This window comes from Artemia sp. Qi Xiang Cuo, chromosome 7 (assembly GCF_049724085.1).
Source record: "Artemia sp. Qi Xiang Cuo chromosome 7, ASM4972408v1, whole genome shotgun sequence".
Classification (NCBI taxonomy): Eukaryota; Metazoa; Arthropoda; class Branchiopoda; order Anostraca; family Artemiidae; genus Artemia; species Artemia sp. Qi Xiang Cuo.
This window is the reverse complement of record NC_142800.1, coordinates 21740359-21758449: the sequence shown is the minus strand read 5'-3', so window position 1 is coordinate 21758449 and position 18091 is coordinate 21740359. Positions and strand designations below refer to the sequence as shown.

Genomic DNA, 18091 nt, shown 5'->3' with positions numbered 1-18091 from the left:
CGGGGATTTCTCTTTTGTGGGAGGGGGGAAGGGTTGCGGCAGAAATTCTCCACGGGGGAATTTTCTGCAGGAGACATTCTTTATGGAAAAATTTTTCACGGGAGAAACTTCCCCATTTGGGGGGGGGGGGATTTCCTGGAAAAAGTTTTCAAGAAAAGGGGGGTTTCTGGTATGGTTTAGAAAATGATCTTAAAATAAATAAAAACAAGTCTTTCTTCAAATAAAAGTGCTAGGGAAATTTTTTTAGGTGAAATCATCCCTAAGAATTTTCCTGGGGGGGGGGGGAGGATTTTAGTGAAGATAAAATACTCCAGTGGGGATGGACTTGAGGGGAATTTTCCATGAAGGAAGTCTTCGTTTAAGGATTTTCCATGGAGAGGAATTTTGGATTTCCCAGCATTATTTAAGAAATAATCAGAAATTAAATAGAAAAAAATAAGTTGTTTTTTCAACTGGAAGAAGCAATGTTGAAACTTAAAACGAGCAGAAATTATTCGGTATATAAGGGGACTGTTCCCCTCTTCAATACCTTGCTCTTTATGCTAAAGTCTGACTTTCTGTACCAATGCTTTATGAAAATCTCCTGAAAAATAAGGGCTATTTAACTAGAGTAAGAAGCGTTTTTGAAAGTTCTTAAAAAATTTCAGTATAAAGCGCAAAGGATTGGGGAGGGGGAAGTTCCCTCATATACGGAATAATATCTATTTGTTTTAAGTTTTAATGTTGCTCCTTACTTTCAGTTGAAAAAACTTTTTTTTTTTTTTAACTGGTATTCAAGATTCAATTCAAAAATATAAATGCTCAGTAATATCAAACACTTACAGCATTGCTAAATAATTCCAGCGCTAGAATTTCTTGTTTAATTTGTCTTATTATTTACATCAATGCTTTATTTTGAATAAACTACTTTGAAAATGCTTTACTATTTGTATAAACGTACCAAATCTGAAGGCGTCAAACATATTGGTGTTGGATAATTGAATTCAAAACTATCAATAGTGCTTAATGATTCCAAACATTTATGGCATTGCCCAATAAAACTAAACTTTAGGAATTCTTATCCCCTTTATCATAAGTAGGGTATACTTTTGTCTGTTTTTGTAATGATTTTACTTTTCAACAATCAAAACTAATTCAAGTGTCACTTTATGTGTGGTATTTATTGGTAAAAATATAAAAACTAATTCAAGGTTATGTGCTTTCTTGCTTGGGTTTGTGTATATATTTTTTTTTAATTTTCTACGGTCATTCCTCCTGAATAAAAATTAATTCAAATGTTGGCCTGTTTGCAAGACCGTATCCAGGGGGGGGGGGGGGTTGTAGGTGGTTTGAACCCTCCGAAATTTTGTCCGGCTCATAAAAACGTATCAAAAATGCATATAAACAAGTTTTGATGCGTTTTTTAAGTTGTTGTACCCCCCACCCTTAACATAAATTCTGGATCCAGCCTTGCTTATTTGTCTTCCAAATGGTGCTGTATGGTTTCATTATTGTTTCTATCAATATTAATTTCATTTTAGGCAATTATGTCAAGGATCTAAAATATTGCGGCTTGGTAGAGACGAAGATTTTTTTCCTGACAGATCTGATGACTACACATCATTTGGCTGCAGCAACAAATCTGATCACAGTACGGTATTTAAAAGAAATCAAGAGAAGTTAAGCTTAATGGTCAAATGGTTTGAAGAATTTTCTGGCCAGGAAAAAACGTCTTTCCTTCAAGCGATTTTGGTGAGTAAACAAGCTTATAATGATAATGGTCGTAATTAACCTACAAGCCAAAGGAATACAAAGCAAAAAAATTGTGACGATGGTGAAACATCTTCTTTTAAATGAGGTCTACATGAATTTTTATAGAGTTTTCGATTCCCTGGATCTAATCAGTTGGACAACTGACTAAAACTATTCATATTTCGTGCATTTAATTCAGAGCTGTAACTAATTCGTTTTGATTTGGAAGGGCTCTTGCATAAATTTATCCAGTATATAGCCAGTTTTGCCATCCCTAGTGATTTATAACTATTTCTAGTGATTTTTTATATTACTGGAACAAAAAAATAAGTAAATCATAAATCAGCACATAAATCACTTGATTATTGAAGAAAATCACTAAAGTCTTGTGATTTTTTTTTCACCGGGTGGCAACCCAGTGTAAAGCTAGCCTTCAAGGAGAAGCGAGTTTCTCAATTTGATCTGAGGATCGTTTGGTCGTCGATGGCTACCATACAACAACTGAGAGCGTATGAATGTCGATTATTTTGTCAGTGATTGAAGGTTCCTTCGATCTCCTATTGATGTTCTTTTTTTTATCATGGGTTAAACCTAGTCGTGCGAAAAGGCTCTTAGATTTTTGAATTCCCTTTAGAATTTCAATTTTTTTTCAAATTCTTTTCAGTTCAGGTATATACTGTCTGGCCACAGTGCATTTTGTTTGAAGGAATTTTTTTCGTCTTCTTCATAAAGCAGGAGGTCCATGAACACCAAATGCAGGTTTCATTCACTCCATCATATTATGATGATACTTATCAGACTTAATGGTGATGCAGATACCGTTTTAAGAGAAGGACAGTGTGGTTTAAGAAAACGACAGATGGTTGTTTTATGCAGGTAATTTCAATATTTTGGAGTGTGGCGTATCCCCCGCCCCCCCCCCCTCTTCCCTGAAAGCCGATAATTTTTGGGAAACTCTCACCAAGGAGAATTTTCTGCTGTTTAATTGTGGTGTAAAAGGTTCCCTATTGTTGCTCATTTTTGGACCCTGGGGAAATATGGATATCCTCCGCAGGTCCGATCACAGGTTTGTAGATTGGACCTGTAAAATTGCCCCACTTTATTATCAGCTTTACACCGTTCACGCTCTTCTTGATAGAAACACCGTCCCTTGCCTTTTCATTATTCTCCCCAATAAATCCCAGGCCACATATACCCGTCTCTTGGAAGAAATAGAGCCATAGAATCCACTCGTTTTCACAGTCAATAATCGTAGATTTTGGAGCTGCATGAATTAATGCCTTAAAGTTGACGTTTCCTACAGCGGAGGTAGAAGGATGTTTTTTCCACCTGTTTTAGGGGTTCGGAGGTAAGTGGTAGCGAGAATTAAAACGAGTCAAACTCCAAAGTGATGAACAAAAAATATGCGGTTACAAAACATGTGACAACGAGGAGTAGAACGAATTATAAATGAAAGTGAAAAACAAAGAAATATGCGGTTAGAAGATCAGCGAAAACGAGAATTACAAGTGATGGCGACAAAGCGAGTATCAGAACATGTCAAAAATGACATTGAAGAACAAAGAATTGCTGCTCTTAAAAAACAAGCAACAGCTGGAATCAGAATGAGTCAAAAATGAAAGTGAAGAAGGCAGAAATATTACGTTGGAAAAGCAAGGCCATCACAATCCTCGAACCAATAAAATATGGCGCAAAACCCAGTACAAATTTACAAAGATGCCATAAACTACGCAACTGTAGATTACAAGTCATTGGGGCCCTTCAACGTTATATGTATTAATTGGCGAGCCATCCATTTTCCTGAGGAAAGAGTAGCAATCAATGGTGATTTATTTGGAGGTTGCTACTTACAACCAGAATCAAATATACAAGCCTGCATGGCTTATAAATCGGCTATATAATTTTTTTCCTAAAACTGGCATATTGACATTTCTGGCCGCAAAAACGATCTGAAAAGGCCACAACTTTAAGGAAGAGCTTGTAGGGTGGTTGTATCAAGTCTATGGTGAGGCCATGACATCAAGAAGAGGCTCACATTGTCTGCGGTTAGAAGAAAAGTGACAGCGAGAATCAATATATACAAGCCTGCTGCGTAGCCGTGCCAGGGCTTGGCCTCGAAATCGGCTACATAGTTTTATTTTTCTTAAAACTGGGACATTGATACGGAAAGGATGTTGAGAAATAGAAACCCGATGAACCTTAGAAGTGCATAGCTGGCAATCAGCTATTTATTAAGTAACCATTAGTCAATTATTTATTCATTAATTAATTAATAATTATCGATTATTAGTTAAAGATTAATCTAACTGCTTTATTTGGTTCCGTTTGAAGGAGTTTATATAACAAAGGAGAAGGGAATGTTTAAAGAAGAACACAGTAGATGAATTTGAAGTGAATGTGTAATTGTATGGATGCTTTCAAATTATTAATTTTTACTACTACTACTAACAACTCACTGCAGCATCAAGCCTCCTGAGGCTAACGCAGCTAAGCAATCTCCTAGTCCAGGCTAATAGTTTTGTTTTTAGTTTTATTTCTTTTAAATATGCTTGCACAAGAAAAAATAAGCACAAATACACTTATTTTGTCACTATATCCAAACGAGTCTAAATACAGTAAAGACTTCTATTAAGATTTTACGGTTACCTGAATGCCGTGTACTCGTGCCTTTTAACCGAGGGTGTCTGGTTTTTTCCTCTTCTTTATTTCTTATAGACAGACTGAGTTTCCTTTTGTATCGACTATCATTATTACCTTTATTGTCATTACTCATTTGAAAAATGGACATTACCAAGAAAAAGGACATTACCTTTACTGTGATTACTCATACCTCAAAAGATGGTTTTGCACTTCGCAAGACGGTTGGTGTGTAAATATCACATTCAGGCTATCCATTTTCTAGAAAAGTGGGATGGAAGACTGGAAGCAGTCAAGAAGTGCAATTTTTTCTCGAAAAGTATATGAACTAGTTTATCGATTACTCTTATCAAAGCTGCTGCAACTCTAGTAGGAATAGTGATACTAGGAAACATATTAAAGGATAAAGCAGAGGATAAAAAGTCATAAGAACTTGTAAGTGAAGTTTTTAACAGGTCAGTATTGAAATCTCTTAAAAGGATAATTTTATAATGACTTCTGAATATTTCAGACATAATCTTGTTAAACATTCCTAGAAAAGAAGATATCGACCCACTTGGTAGGCGGTATATTTCCCCAATGATAGTTTTCTTGTTGTCAATCAAAATTTCAATGAAAATAGACTCAAAAATTCCATCCAAATGCTTACACAGATCACTAAGCAAAGTATAATAAAGGTAATCAGCAATATAAAATGCTAAGCCACCTTTTTTTCTCTCCATTCTATTTACAAACTCCAAGTTGTATCCGGAAGTATCTAAAAGAACCGGGAAATTAATACCGGAATCCAAATAATAAGGAATTAAGGAAAATAAGGAATTTCTGTGCGACCTTCTCGTGTAATCTTCCTTCTTTCTTTTTGATCTTTTATGTGAAGCCCAATGAAAACGAGAGAGGAAAAGGTCCACGAACTCGGGTTGGAGAATTCTCAGTTTGTGGCAGTCCATTTATTTCTAGTCTTTTATAAGAGGCTACTGATTAATATTGCCCAGGGTGTACCAAGAGCCCCAGCATAACCCGACCAGAAATGTCACTTGTTTCAGAATTAAAACAATGCCAGAATCTAAGATGTCGCATCTCCTTAGGGTCCTAGTTTGACCCTAAACTCAGCATTCTGCGGCTTCGAAATTGTTTTATATAACTGTTTCAATGGTATAGGTTGCAATGTTTTTACACGCATATATCTAAGCTTATTTGGTTAACATTGTGGCTAAGACTGTCATGTTTTCTTTGGTTTTGGCTTGTTTCCTGATCAGGATTCCTCCTAGAGGCAAAGAAAAATTATGATCAATTGGGTTTTCCTTTAGCTTCTGAATAGAAAATAATGGGTATTTTGATAGTGATTTTGCTGAGAGTATGATGTTTTAAGCTCATAATAAATTGAATTGAACAAGAGGAAAATAAATTGTCTTTGAATGTCAATTGGGAAAAAGAGACGTAAACGCAAATAATTTTTATATTCTATGGAATATTTTAGATAGCGTGTTTTTGACAATGACAAATTGTCTTCCAAAATTACTGCACGATATTCACGATTATTAGCATAAATTAGCACTACGTTTTTAAGGTAAATGGAGAATCAATTAGTTCGTTTTTTTTTATCCTGCTCCTAACTTTAAAGATTCAAGATTCATTTAATGAAAATAGCTGCCGTAGTTACGGCTGACACCGCAACTAAATTACGCTACTCTTTGCAACAATATATATATATATATATATATATATATATATATATATATATATATATATATATATATATATATATATATATATATATATATATATATATATATATATATATATATATATATATATATATATATATATATATATATATATATATATATATATATATATATATATACATATATATATATTGACATTACTACCAAAGTCATGGTAACTACGAGACGTAAACTAGACAACCCGCCCATTATCACCATAAGTGGGAGACAGGTTGAAACAGTTGACCACTTCCTGTACCTTGGTAGCCTAATCTCCTCAGATAATTGCCTTGGCTCTGACGTGAAACGTCGACTTGCACTTGCTTGCTCTAGCTTCCGAAGACTAGCCAACCTCTGGAAAAGCAACCACCTAGCCAACAAACTCAAAATGCGCATATTCAACCGTTTAGTAATCCCCATAGTTATTTATGAATGCGAAACATTGGCTCTGAAAACCGAAGACGAAAGAAAACTTTTAGCTTTTGAGATGAAATGCCTCCGTCGTATTGGTAGAATCAAATACACTGACTGAATCACAAATGTGGAAGTACGCCAAAGGCTCCAGTCCACTGAAACCATTCTAAGTAAAATCAAGGAGCAACAACTAAGCTGGCTCGGCCACGTCAAGTGAATGGAGCCATGCCGCCTCCCTAAAATCGCCCCTGAAGGATCCCTCCATGGCCTTCGTCAACGAGACCGACCACGAAAACAATGGATGGAGAACTTCTACTTCGACAATGTCAAGATAGCCCAGTTGTCACGTATTGCACCAGATAGAGCAACGTACCGAGCCCTTACGCATGAGTTAGCAAGAGGAGTGGCCCCGAAACGTCCCACGAGGATGGCCTGGACCTAAGTAAGTAAGTTAGTAAGTAAAGTATATATATATATATATACACTAAGTACGATTAATAACACTAGTAAAAAAAGGAACGAATGAATTGCTGATGCAATTTGTCCTCCAGCGTACTGATTCCAGCTTATTCATGTGGCGTGTGTTTCTGTTAACTGTGGTGGAGGGGGGTAGTAGGAATCGGTGTTTATCACTCGAAAGAACGGAGTGCCCAAGTTGCACCAAACTGCAGTAAGCATTGCAGTACCAAATTAAAGTACTTGCATAATAAAGGGAAGCTATTGTAGGAGGAGGAAGGTTGTGCATAAATTCTTTTTTCTCTTTTTGGTGGGCATGAACGGATATAACTCTATCGATTTTTTTTCTTTTTTTTTAAGCAGAAGTAATGTATTTTTCTGAGTCTTGGCATTTTTTTTTATAAAGTTTGAGAGGTAAGAGGACGATCAGTAATTTTGTGGTCCAATAAGTAATCTTTAGAGCGCTTTTTATACAGCCCCCCTCCCGTGGAATTGAAATGCAGTTGCATAAAAAGGTTGTTTTTTTTGCATGTTCCCTATAAAAATTATCTTACTAGCCCAACCGTCGAGTCTGTGTAGAATTTTAAGTTCATAAGTTTTATTAGTCCACATTCACAAACGAATAAATAAATTTAACAACACTTTCACGCTGGAAAAAGCCTATGAAGGTTTGCGATCGCGCGAAAGTCCACGTAACTACTTACCTATTAACTCAACTATTTACATAAATCTCAAGTATTTAATTAAAACTATTATAAATAAACCAAAAATAGATAAAGTATAACCTATATATATGAGAAAAAATATAGATAAATAAAATATAAAATAAAAATAATAATAACAAATCCATTCTCCATCACTCATAATCCGCAAAGAATTATGGATAGGATTGTGACAACTTTGATATTGTGCAGGGTACAATGAACAGAGACAAAGCTGAGTGATCTAAGGCTATTGTTGCTCTGGAAGGAATTCAGATATTTTGAAAGCACTACAAAAATCTATTTAACATGTATTTAACTAATGGATTAGGTTTCCGTTCAAGAATTTTTTGAAAAATACGGGGTTTCAGCTATGTTGGGGCGAACTGTATTTTGAAACTCGCAAAAAAGTACTGTACATTGAAATTCAGGCAAGTACGATGAAAATTTTCTTCGATTTCTAGGTGGGGGAACATTAGAAAAAAACAAAAAAACAGGTTTATTTTATCAAAAATATAGAGAACTATGCGGTAAATCATTGAAGACATCTCTATATCTCGGATAACCGGAGTGAAGGGACCAGTCTGAAGCCTTTCTTCCCCTTACCTATGTACATACTTCAAATGTAACTCTTTTTAAATTTTGACTCCTGGGAGTTTCCTATGTAACTCAACCCATTTAAATTAACCCTCGTTCAACTCAACCCCGTTCAACTTAACAGACGTTTAACTTAATCCTCTTGCAACTCAACCGCCGGCACTTCAAACTTCATTTAACATGACATCATTTAACTCAATCCTCATGCAACCCTACTAATTCAACCCCAATGCAACTCAATCCTAATTCAATTCAACCTCTGCAGCAAATTAGGATGAATGTGGGGGTAAATTTGCTGTGGTTCACCAGATCTAAAGAAAACATGCCAATAAAATAAAGCAGTACCCTTAGATTCTTTATTTTAAATCTTCCCAAATATCATGGTCGTTTTTCTGCCAATACCCCCCACCCCATCTCCCTCTGGTGGTCCCAGCTAAAGCCCTTGGACATATACAAATTAAGAGTAAATGCTAAAACATTTTAGTAAAAGTAATGAAATTGTTACTTTATAATTGCGGCTTGTTTCTATTAGTCAAATCATCATTTTTCCTTCCATTGGCGTTCTTATTTTAATTCTTTTCAAGCAACATTTTTATCCAATTATTATATTGAAATCTCTTGGCGGAACACTTTTCAAGGGGTCAACAATTCGAGAAAAGCTGTTAACAAAGAATAAATAACGTATCACGGGCTGCAAAACAACGGAGAAATATGTTATCAAGGTTATATATGGGACCATCAACGGAGAGGGGTGCATTTTCAGAAAAATTGACTGGTATTTGGATAGAGCATAAAATAATGAATCTAATGGTACTACCAGGGCCGGATTTAAAGCTTTGACGCTTAAAGGCTGAAGCGTTTTTGCGAGATTTTCGGGGTTATTCCCGAAAATTCACGGATAGTGAAAGTACTGAACATAATGCAACTGATGAGCCAAAAGTAATTAAAGAGAGGGGTGATACCGAACTCTCAGCTGCCATTCTCGTGAGACATCTGACAGTTTATAAGTGACCATGGAATTCCTGTGCTGTTTTAAAGTCACTTTTCTGTGAGTAGGCAGCGCGGTGGCAGAGTGCACCTGGCACTTTGACGATAAATCATACCAGTCCAGTTTGTCAAGACAAAATCACTCTGTGATAATTGATTGCAACCGTGGCATTGTGCGCCCCTAGGCCAGGCCTAGTGGGCCTATTGATAAACCCAGACCTGGGTACTACTTTTATTTGTTTAGCATGTTTCATTTTGATGTGGTCAACCAAAGTAAATTTACTGAATAGTGTCTAGCTGAATGTAGGTTTCGTTGAACGGGGGTTGAATTGAGAGAGGGTTGGTTTAAATGAGTTGAATTGAACGGGGGCTGAGTTATACGCATACCCTCCCAAAGATGTGTTTTGAAGATGTATTGTTTATGTCATACTTACTTGTCAAACATATTTTAGCCCCTGTGTGGTCCAGAACAGAATCATACAATATCCTCCGTTGTTCAAGACAGACTACATTGTTATTGCATTCCTAATTGTCAGGATCCTTTTGCCTTCCTGCCTGCAAATGTTGTGGAAAAAATATTGTCTTTACTTGACTGCAAGTCTCTTGCAAGATCTCAGGGAGTTTGCAGGTAAGAAATTGAATTGTTGTCATTTTGAATAAGCTCGTGAAACAAAAGGCCTGTATTCTCCATCCTAACTAGGGTTGCCACCCCTTAAGAAAAAATCAGTAGATTTTAGTGATCTGTTGGTTGATTGTTACCTTCAATAATCTGATTTATGGGCGGATTTGGTGATTTTTTAGTCTATGCAATATAAAAAAATGACTAGAAATAGCGATAAATCACTAGGGGTGGCAACCCTGGTCCCAACTATTAATACTAATTTAGCTACCAGAAAAATAATTGTTAATTAACAGTAATTTGTTCATAAAAAATTCATATTAAATAGACAAGAGGTTTGAAAAGAGGACCTTCAAATACAAACAAAGGTGTCAAACAACATTTCAAACTTCAAGACAGGCTCAAGAAAATACAACATAAAACTGTGGAATATCCAAGCCTTCCACAGATATTTAAGGTAGGTAATCGGATTAACGTCACTTCTTGACTGCTAAGGTCCATTCGTCGGCCCTGCAGTGAGTTACTACAGCACGGTTCGATCTCTGGGTCCCGTAATACTGTACTTATTATTTATAATTTATTACATTATGTTCGAATTTTTGAATTTCGTGCTCAAAATCTATCAACAATTTTAACTATTATTGTCTCGAATTGTTGGAGAGCATCACTAAAAATTTTTAATAAATTTTTACCGTAAGCTTGTAGAAACAAAATTACTAGTAAAATTACATAAAGGTATTTATTTCATGATAGTATTTACCCAATGTATTTTTATTTACCGGCACACGTGCTGCTCCCAGGGTTGCCAAATCTTTTACGTAGTATATGTGTTGTACATATAGCCAGAAAATAGCCTACTAATGAAATTGCAGGCGTCTTCCAGGCATCAAAATCTGGTGTTCATTTAATAATTTGCGAAAGTCCAAAACCAAATTTTATAAATCAAAAATTGGATCCTCTGAAAAAAAAATATTTTAAAATTGAAAATTTTCAGAAGGTAGATGTGGTCTCTAGATGTTAACACTAGCCAAGCTATCGGCAAAAAAAAAAAAGCCAAAATAAAGGACAGGTCTTTAATGGTTAATTCATGCATTTTAAACAATGCTCCAATGTAAACACTAGTTATTTTTGCTATTTTTATTGTTGCTGCCCATAATTACAGTTTATTGTTCTTTAGTTATAAAAGGTCCTTCTGTGTGACCTATTTTATGTCGTGGTATACATCCAGGGCCGTATCCAGGATTTTTTCTTGGGGGGGGGGGGTCTTACAATAAAACTTTAAAAACGCACCAAAACTTGTTTATATTCATTTCTTTTGTTTTTATACGAATCGAAAAAACATTTCGGGTGAGAGGGGGGGGGGGGTTCGAATCCCTTAGCCACATGCAGAAGTATGTAAAATTTTATTTACAGTAAAGAACAAGACATTGAGTAATTTATCCTACATGATAAGTATAAGTAGTTTTCAGATTTTTAAAGACACAAATGAACTTCTTTGGATGATAGCCTCTAAATATGATGTTCAGGTTGTACGATTTGATCACGAAAAAAAATTGAAAGATGTTAATAAAAAACTAAATAAAATGTTTTAAAAAATTAAGAGAAGATTTGTTATGAAAATACTGAAACATTTTAAATTTTTGTCAGGCTTAGGAAAAGAATTCGAAGCCTATAACTTCCTTGAAGCCTCTTCAAAAAAAAACCTCTGATATGCTTATGGCTCTTATGACTCAATGTGGCTTAAAATAGCTGAATCTGAAGCAGCTATTTACCAATAATTTGCCAAAATGGATTCTACAAGACAAGTATAGGATACATATTGTCCATTGATCACAACTTTTGAATCTGTTCAAAATTCAATTTTGTTGTTATGATTGTAAGTTTATAATTTAAATTATGTGCTAAATTTGTAATTAAGGTAGAATTATTATATTATCACTCCAAATTTCTAATTACAATTATATACAATCAGGTGAATATTTTTACAGGTTATGGCGAAGTATGGCATCTAACGTCAGGATCTGGCAGCGCTTAGCTTTAAGCAGTACTTGGCCTTTCTCCAAAACAGGTCACGAACGGCAAATGCGTTCTCATCGAAAGGAAGATGGGTCTGTCGACTGGAAGAGAGTAAACCTATTTCGCCTTGCTTTTTTATATTTATTTTATAAGGTCCTTAAAAAATTAGTTCGTGGAGCCGAGGCTTTTTAACCTTTTTTAAAGAAAAAAATACAAGGATGAAATACAGTGCCATTTATTTTGAAGCGTTCTCATTGAATGGAAGATGGCTCTGTTGAGTTGAAGAGAGTAATATCAAAAGCGTTTGCCAAATAAGCTCTGCCTTTTTTTTATGTAAAAGCTTTTTTTTTCAAAGCTTATCTCATTTTGTTAAATGAAAATACTTCGTCTTTCTAGCCCTGGAAGTACAAAGGACAGTAAATATGAAGTCTGATTGTTGGAAATAATCGATCTGGAACATGCACAATTAGATTTATCTTGCAAATTGACACTTCTTTTAAATTAGAAATACCTCCATTTGCAGCTATGCAGTTTTTGACAATGCAATTGAAAATTAAATTAGAAATTTTGACAATTCAATTTTTAAATTAGAAATACCTCCATATTCAGCTATGCAGTTTTTGACAATGCAATTGAAAATTAAATTAGAAATTTTGACAATTCAATTTTTAAATTAGAAATACCTCCATATTCAGCTATGCAGTTTTTGACAATGCAATTGAAAATTAAATTAAACATTTTGACAATTCAATTTTTAAATTGGAAATACCTCCATATGCAGCTATGCAGTTTTTGATAGTGCAATAAGGGAATCTACAAAAACGTTGTTGAAATCAACAAGAATCAGCCAAAAATAGATTAAACCATATAGTTGACCTATTAAGGTATAGTTGTCTTAGGGAATGAACACATTGCTAATGTTTAAATTTTTCGGATGGAAAGCAGATTAAATTTGATAAGATAAGATATTTATTTTAAAAATGACTATCACAAGCCCCAAAGGGCGGAATTCGCATTTCGGGGTCATATAATAAAAAAAAACCATAGAAATAGCACAACTAAAAAACTGGCTAAACAATGCCAAAAACAACAATATCAGAAAGGCAAAGCCATTCATGATTTATTGTTTTCATTATTGCCAAGTGGGTCTGGCCGGAGAGATGATTCTTTAAAAAACTGATCCAGAAAAGTAGGAGAACGACGATCAACTATAATGCAAGACAAGATTAGGTACATGCCTTTAAAAAAAAAAAGGTATTAACATCAAATTTGTTTAAACTAGGAGGGGATAAATAAGATATTTTGGTTGAGTGTTTGGTATAACAAATGACTATCACAAGCCCCAAAGGGCTGAATTCGCATTTCGGGGTCATATAATAAAAAAAAACCATAGAAATAGCACAACAACTAAAAAACTGGCTAAACAATGCCAAAAACAACAATATTAGAAAGGCAAAGCCATTCATGATTTATTAGTTTAGATTATTTATTTTCAGGCTTCAACATGGCAACAGTGACAAAAACATGATACTGCCTTAAAAGCTTCACCATTTCGAAAACACTAATTGAAAAATCCTTAAAAAAAACGTGGTTTTAACTCGTGAATAGACCTAAGATGGTTCCTGGGGACAACAAATTTGTTTTTATGCTTAGTGTCAGAGGCTTATTTTGGTATAGAGTAGGGGGCAACTGCCCCCTCCAGACGATAGCTTGACCCCCCCCCCCCACCCAGCTGAAATTTAGTTTTTGAAAAATGTTGTCGAAACTAAAATAAGCCTGCATAATTCAAGCATCCAGAGAAACGCGTAAGTTCTCTTTAGTATATCTTTGCCTTTATGGTACTATATGACTAATTTTTCAATGTCATTTTCACTTGATTTGAGAAAACTGGCTCCAACTCCCCCCCCCCTCCGTCCCAGGATTTTCACGCAATTACACCACTGCTTACTGTCTTCGGTACATTAAGCAAAATCTGATCACTCGCCTTCAAATTTCACACCCAATGCTTTGAGATTGGCTTCTGAACAGTTGTGCTGTCAATTTGGGTTTATTTCTTAATTTATAGCAATAAATATATCAATATGGTCTAATACTGAGTGGCACAAAGTATTGTTGTAACAAAAGAGTCTAAATCTGACACTTAAAATTTTTGTAATTCTAGTCAGTAATAAGCATTGGCGCTGTTTCTGTTTTTCAGGACAGAAACGGAAGAAAAGACAGATAAAAAAAAACAAACAGAAACAGATACATCTAAAACAGGTGACTTTTTTCTCCTTTCTGATCTGTTTTTTGGAAAAACAGAAACGGGCTAGACAAAAAGAGAAACAGATAAAAAAAAACAGAAACAGTACCGATGCTTAGTCAGGAATTATAGTTTTCTGATTGCAAAGCCCTGGCTTATGATCGCGTTTGAATTTATCTAACTTGAGGGAAAAGTTTGGGTATTATTTCATGTAGTAGACACATCCTTTTATGGTATATTATTATGGATATTAATGTTGCTTACGGACAGTGGCGGATCCAGGTTTTTTTAGGGGGAGGGGCAAAATAGGTTGATCCGACAAACTTCGCAAGTTTGATTAACGCAAACTTGCGTTAATTAAGTAAATTACACTACTTTAGACTGTTTTAGGGGGGAGCGCGTGCCCCCCTCGCCCCTCCCCTGTATCCGCCACTGCTTACGGATATTTGTAGCCTAAAGCAAACATCTTGTTTTTTTTTTCATAATTCTGTCGTAATATTATATATGAACTCAACTTTCCCTTGCGTAGTTAGATATTAAAGCCATGAAAATAAAAATAGAAACTTAAATTGGTAAGTAATAACAATTTGATATAGACTGTTACAGTCTTTGCAATTCTTATAGACTTACACAGTCCATATGTCTAAAACAAGAAAAACTTCTTAAAAAGCATCACAAATTTGTTTATATGCATTTTTGTTACGTTTCTACAAGTCGGGTATTTTTTTTTGGGGGGGGGGGGAGATGGAGGATGCAACCCTGAACCCCCCCCCCTTGAGGAGAACACAAGTTTGACATTCATAACGGTTAAGGTATTTGGTTTTTATTCTCATAATTATGTCTTAATATTATATTTGAACTCAACCATCCCTTAATAGTTAGATACTAAAGTTATAAAAATAAAAATAGAAACCTATATTGGTTAGTGATAAGTATTTGTTATTTGCTTACACAGTCCAAATTTATTTACACAATAAACTTATATGAAGAAAATAGACTTACACAGTCCAAATGAATAATTTTTTGGGAGGGAGGTTAGGTCTGCTTGTGCTATATTTTGATATTTACATCTTGCTTTCAAGTTAAACAAGCAATTACGTAACTAAATTAAAGAAAGCTTTTGGTAACATATTCATTATTGAATAGAATCAATTCTAGGAAATTAAAACAGAAAACAAATTATTAGGTGCAAGCCAAAGCGTTGAAGTAATTTTAATAACTTATGCGCATTAATTTAAAATTTCAGATGAGCTCATTAATCGACTGCAACATGAAGCAAACGTACACAGACGTTTTTTTGTCTAGGGGGGGGGGGAGATCAAGGCTTCTAAAAAATAGGCCAGCTCTAAAAAAAAAAGGGCATAAAACGTGGAAACAATTTGAAACAGATCGCGACATTTCGGAGGAAGACGCTTGGCCGTAACCTCTTCCTACGTAAGTCCCTAATACAAGTTAGAATTGCCTACGAGTTGTCAATAACATCGTCAGATAAAACTCTTTCCTTATAGGTATTTGTTGAAAGGTATAAATTACATAGAAATTGGAGACGAGGATATTGTCACGTTCGTACTTTTGAAGGACACACTCAGGCTATTACTTGCATTCAGTTTGATGGATCCCGTATTGTTAGTGGATCTCATGACAAAACTATTCGGGTTCGTCTTTTCTCCTTAACTGTCTCTCTTTTCCTTTTGTATCTAGCGCTTGATTTGAAGTCATCTAGCTTGAGCCGAGGAGACCAAAAAGGTGTATATTAGGCCAATAAATATCTTAAAGAATTACAGCAACCTGGTATCCTAAATAAAGAAAAAAAATTAAGCGAAGAATTCGCCAAAAAAAATCATTGAGGAAGGGGAAGTTTCAGGCTTTCTTTTCAGAGGAGCATTATAGTTTTCCAAATACTAGAAAACCGTAGCACTTGTTGTGTTGAGAGGAGCGTTATTTTTTTTTTTCAAAATATAAAAACAAATTTGGACTTTTAGGTTTATTAAGGGATGATGTTTTCAAGAATATAAAACTAATTGAGGGTGTACTGTAAGAGCCAGAAAAAGGATTCATCTAAAATACCACCAAATGGAATCGATTTGATGATAGATTGGCTCTTTGCTGGATTTTTGTTGGTTTTAACTGATTTTCCTTGATGCCGGAGAGTCAAGTAAGGGTATAGGGGTAGTCAAGGGTATAAGGGTAGTCAAAAGTAGTAGTTCTTTCCCTTGTTGGGTTTTTCTTCAAAAAATATATTTGGTTTAATGTTTTATATTTTCCCCCCCCCCCCCCTTTTCTTGATAACTCCTGTTCAGTACTTAAGCTCTTGATTTGTAAATATCAAATATTTGAAGGTATGATTGTAATTTAGAAAGCTGTTTGTTTCTAAGTTGTAAGAATAATTTATGGTTTTGTAAACCACATTGGCCTGCCACCACACAAAACTAAAGCGAGGAAAAGAGTCGTTTGTCTCGATTATAATGGAGAACTTCGTTAGTCGTTAGATTTTGAGTGTGTGGCTGTCCTTTTTGATTTGGGTTTTTTGTTCTTGATTTTCTTATCTTTTTTTTTCTGGTATTTTATTCCGCGTTGATAGTTTTTTAATTTTTCAAATTTGGGTTTTGTTCAATTTTGATATCCACATTGTTTGTTTTTTATTTATTTGATTCTCTTTTTTTCTGGTCTAAATCATTCCCATTGTGGCTGAGAATATGTGAACAAAATCTGATTTTTTTTTTGGGGGGGGATAGGGGGCCGGGGACTTTCCATAATATTGCTGAAGAAAGGAAGCCGCTGTCTTCTTGAAATACCATTTTTTGCTGCTTCCAGTATTTTTGTTGTTGTTATAAAACTTGGTTTTTGCTTTTCTTCTCTCTTTTTTTATAATATATAATTTGTAATAATGTAATTATATATTATAAAATAATATAATATAAATAAGTATAATAACAATATAATTAATATGAGTAATTTAAGAAAATAATAGTATTTATTATATAATTTGTAGCTATGACGCCCAAAGGTCGTATCTGATATTTTCATATTTCCGAGATAATTGCCAAAAAGAGGTAATTGCCACGCCATTTTTAGAGACGACGAGAAGGGTAATGCAGGTCACGAGGATTAAAATGGGATTGAACATAGTGTCAGAGTTACGCCTAAAGGACGTAGCTGACATTTTCAAACTGCTGAAATAATTGCCCAAAACCGTTTGTTAAGCTGTTCTAAAAGGGAAGAGGATAAGTGCAAAGTATGTTCAATTACAGTTTGATTTTCAATGTGTACATTATGCTGCCGATTTTCCCTTTGAGAACAGCATAGTAAATAGTTTTTGAAAAATTACTTCAGGTATGTGAAAATATAAGATACGACTTCTAGGCGTAACAGTGACGATAGGTAAAGCCACGTAAGCCAGCAGTGGCTGGAAAGCCACATAATATAAGATAGTAATATTCTTTAACACATAATGCACAATTCGAAACATATTGCCCTGCTGATTGCCTTGTCTAGATTAACCTAGATATTGTTTCTTGACAATTATTTCAGAAGTTTGGAAATGTCCCGGATGTGATTTTTAGTCGTCACATGGACGAAATGATAATTTGATAAGACTAATAAGATAAGCATAAAATGAGATAATGTACAACATTAATGCTCAAAAGTTTGTAATGTAAAATTGTGCATGCAACATTAAGCTTTATCTAAATTACTAACAGTATCTTAAACAATAACTGTGAGTTTACCATTTTCAGGAAAAACCAAAGACCTTTCTTTGTAATAATAGGTAATAATGGTAATAATACTAAATAATAAATAATATAATAAATAATAATAATAAACTAAATAAATAATAATAAATAATAATGGTAATAATGGTAAAACTGGTAATAATAGTCGTCCATAAACCACCTGAGGTTTACGGAACAGTTCAAAGTCATGTCAGGTCTTGCTTATATTCACCTCCAGGGTTGCCTCTCCTCGA

General features: G+C 34.6%; 1 protein-coding gene across 2 annotated transcripts in view; it reads left to right on the top strand.

The window, feature by feature from the left end:
- Positions 1-18091, top strand: part of LOC148950047 (uncharacterized) — a 505353-nt gene that overhangs the window by 463015 nt on the left and 24247 nt on the right. For both annotated transcript variants that reach the window (XM_089092089.1, XM_089092088.1), the window contains exons 2-5: positions 1521-1731; positions 9700-9875; positions 11855-11993; positions 15633-15779. In XM_089092089.1, coding sequence (XP_088948215.1) covers positions 1521-1731; positions 9700-9875; positions 11855-11993; positions 15633-15779 — 673 coding nt within the window. The remainder of the gene's footprint in view (positions 1-1520; positions 1732-9699; positions 9876-11854; positions 11994-15632; positions 15780-18091) is intronic.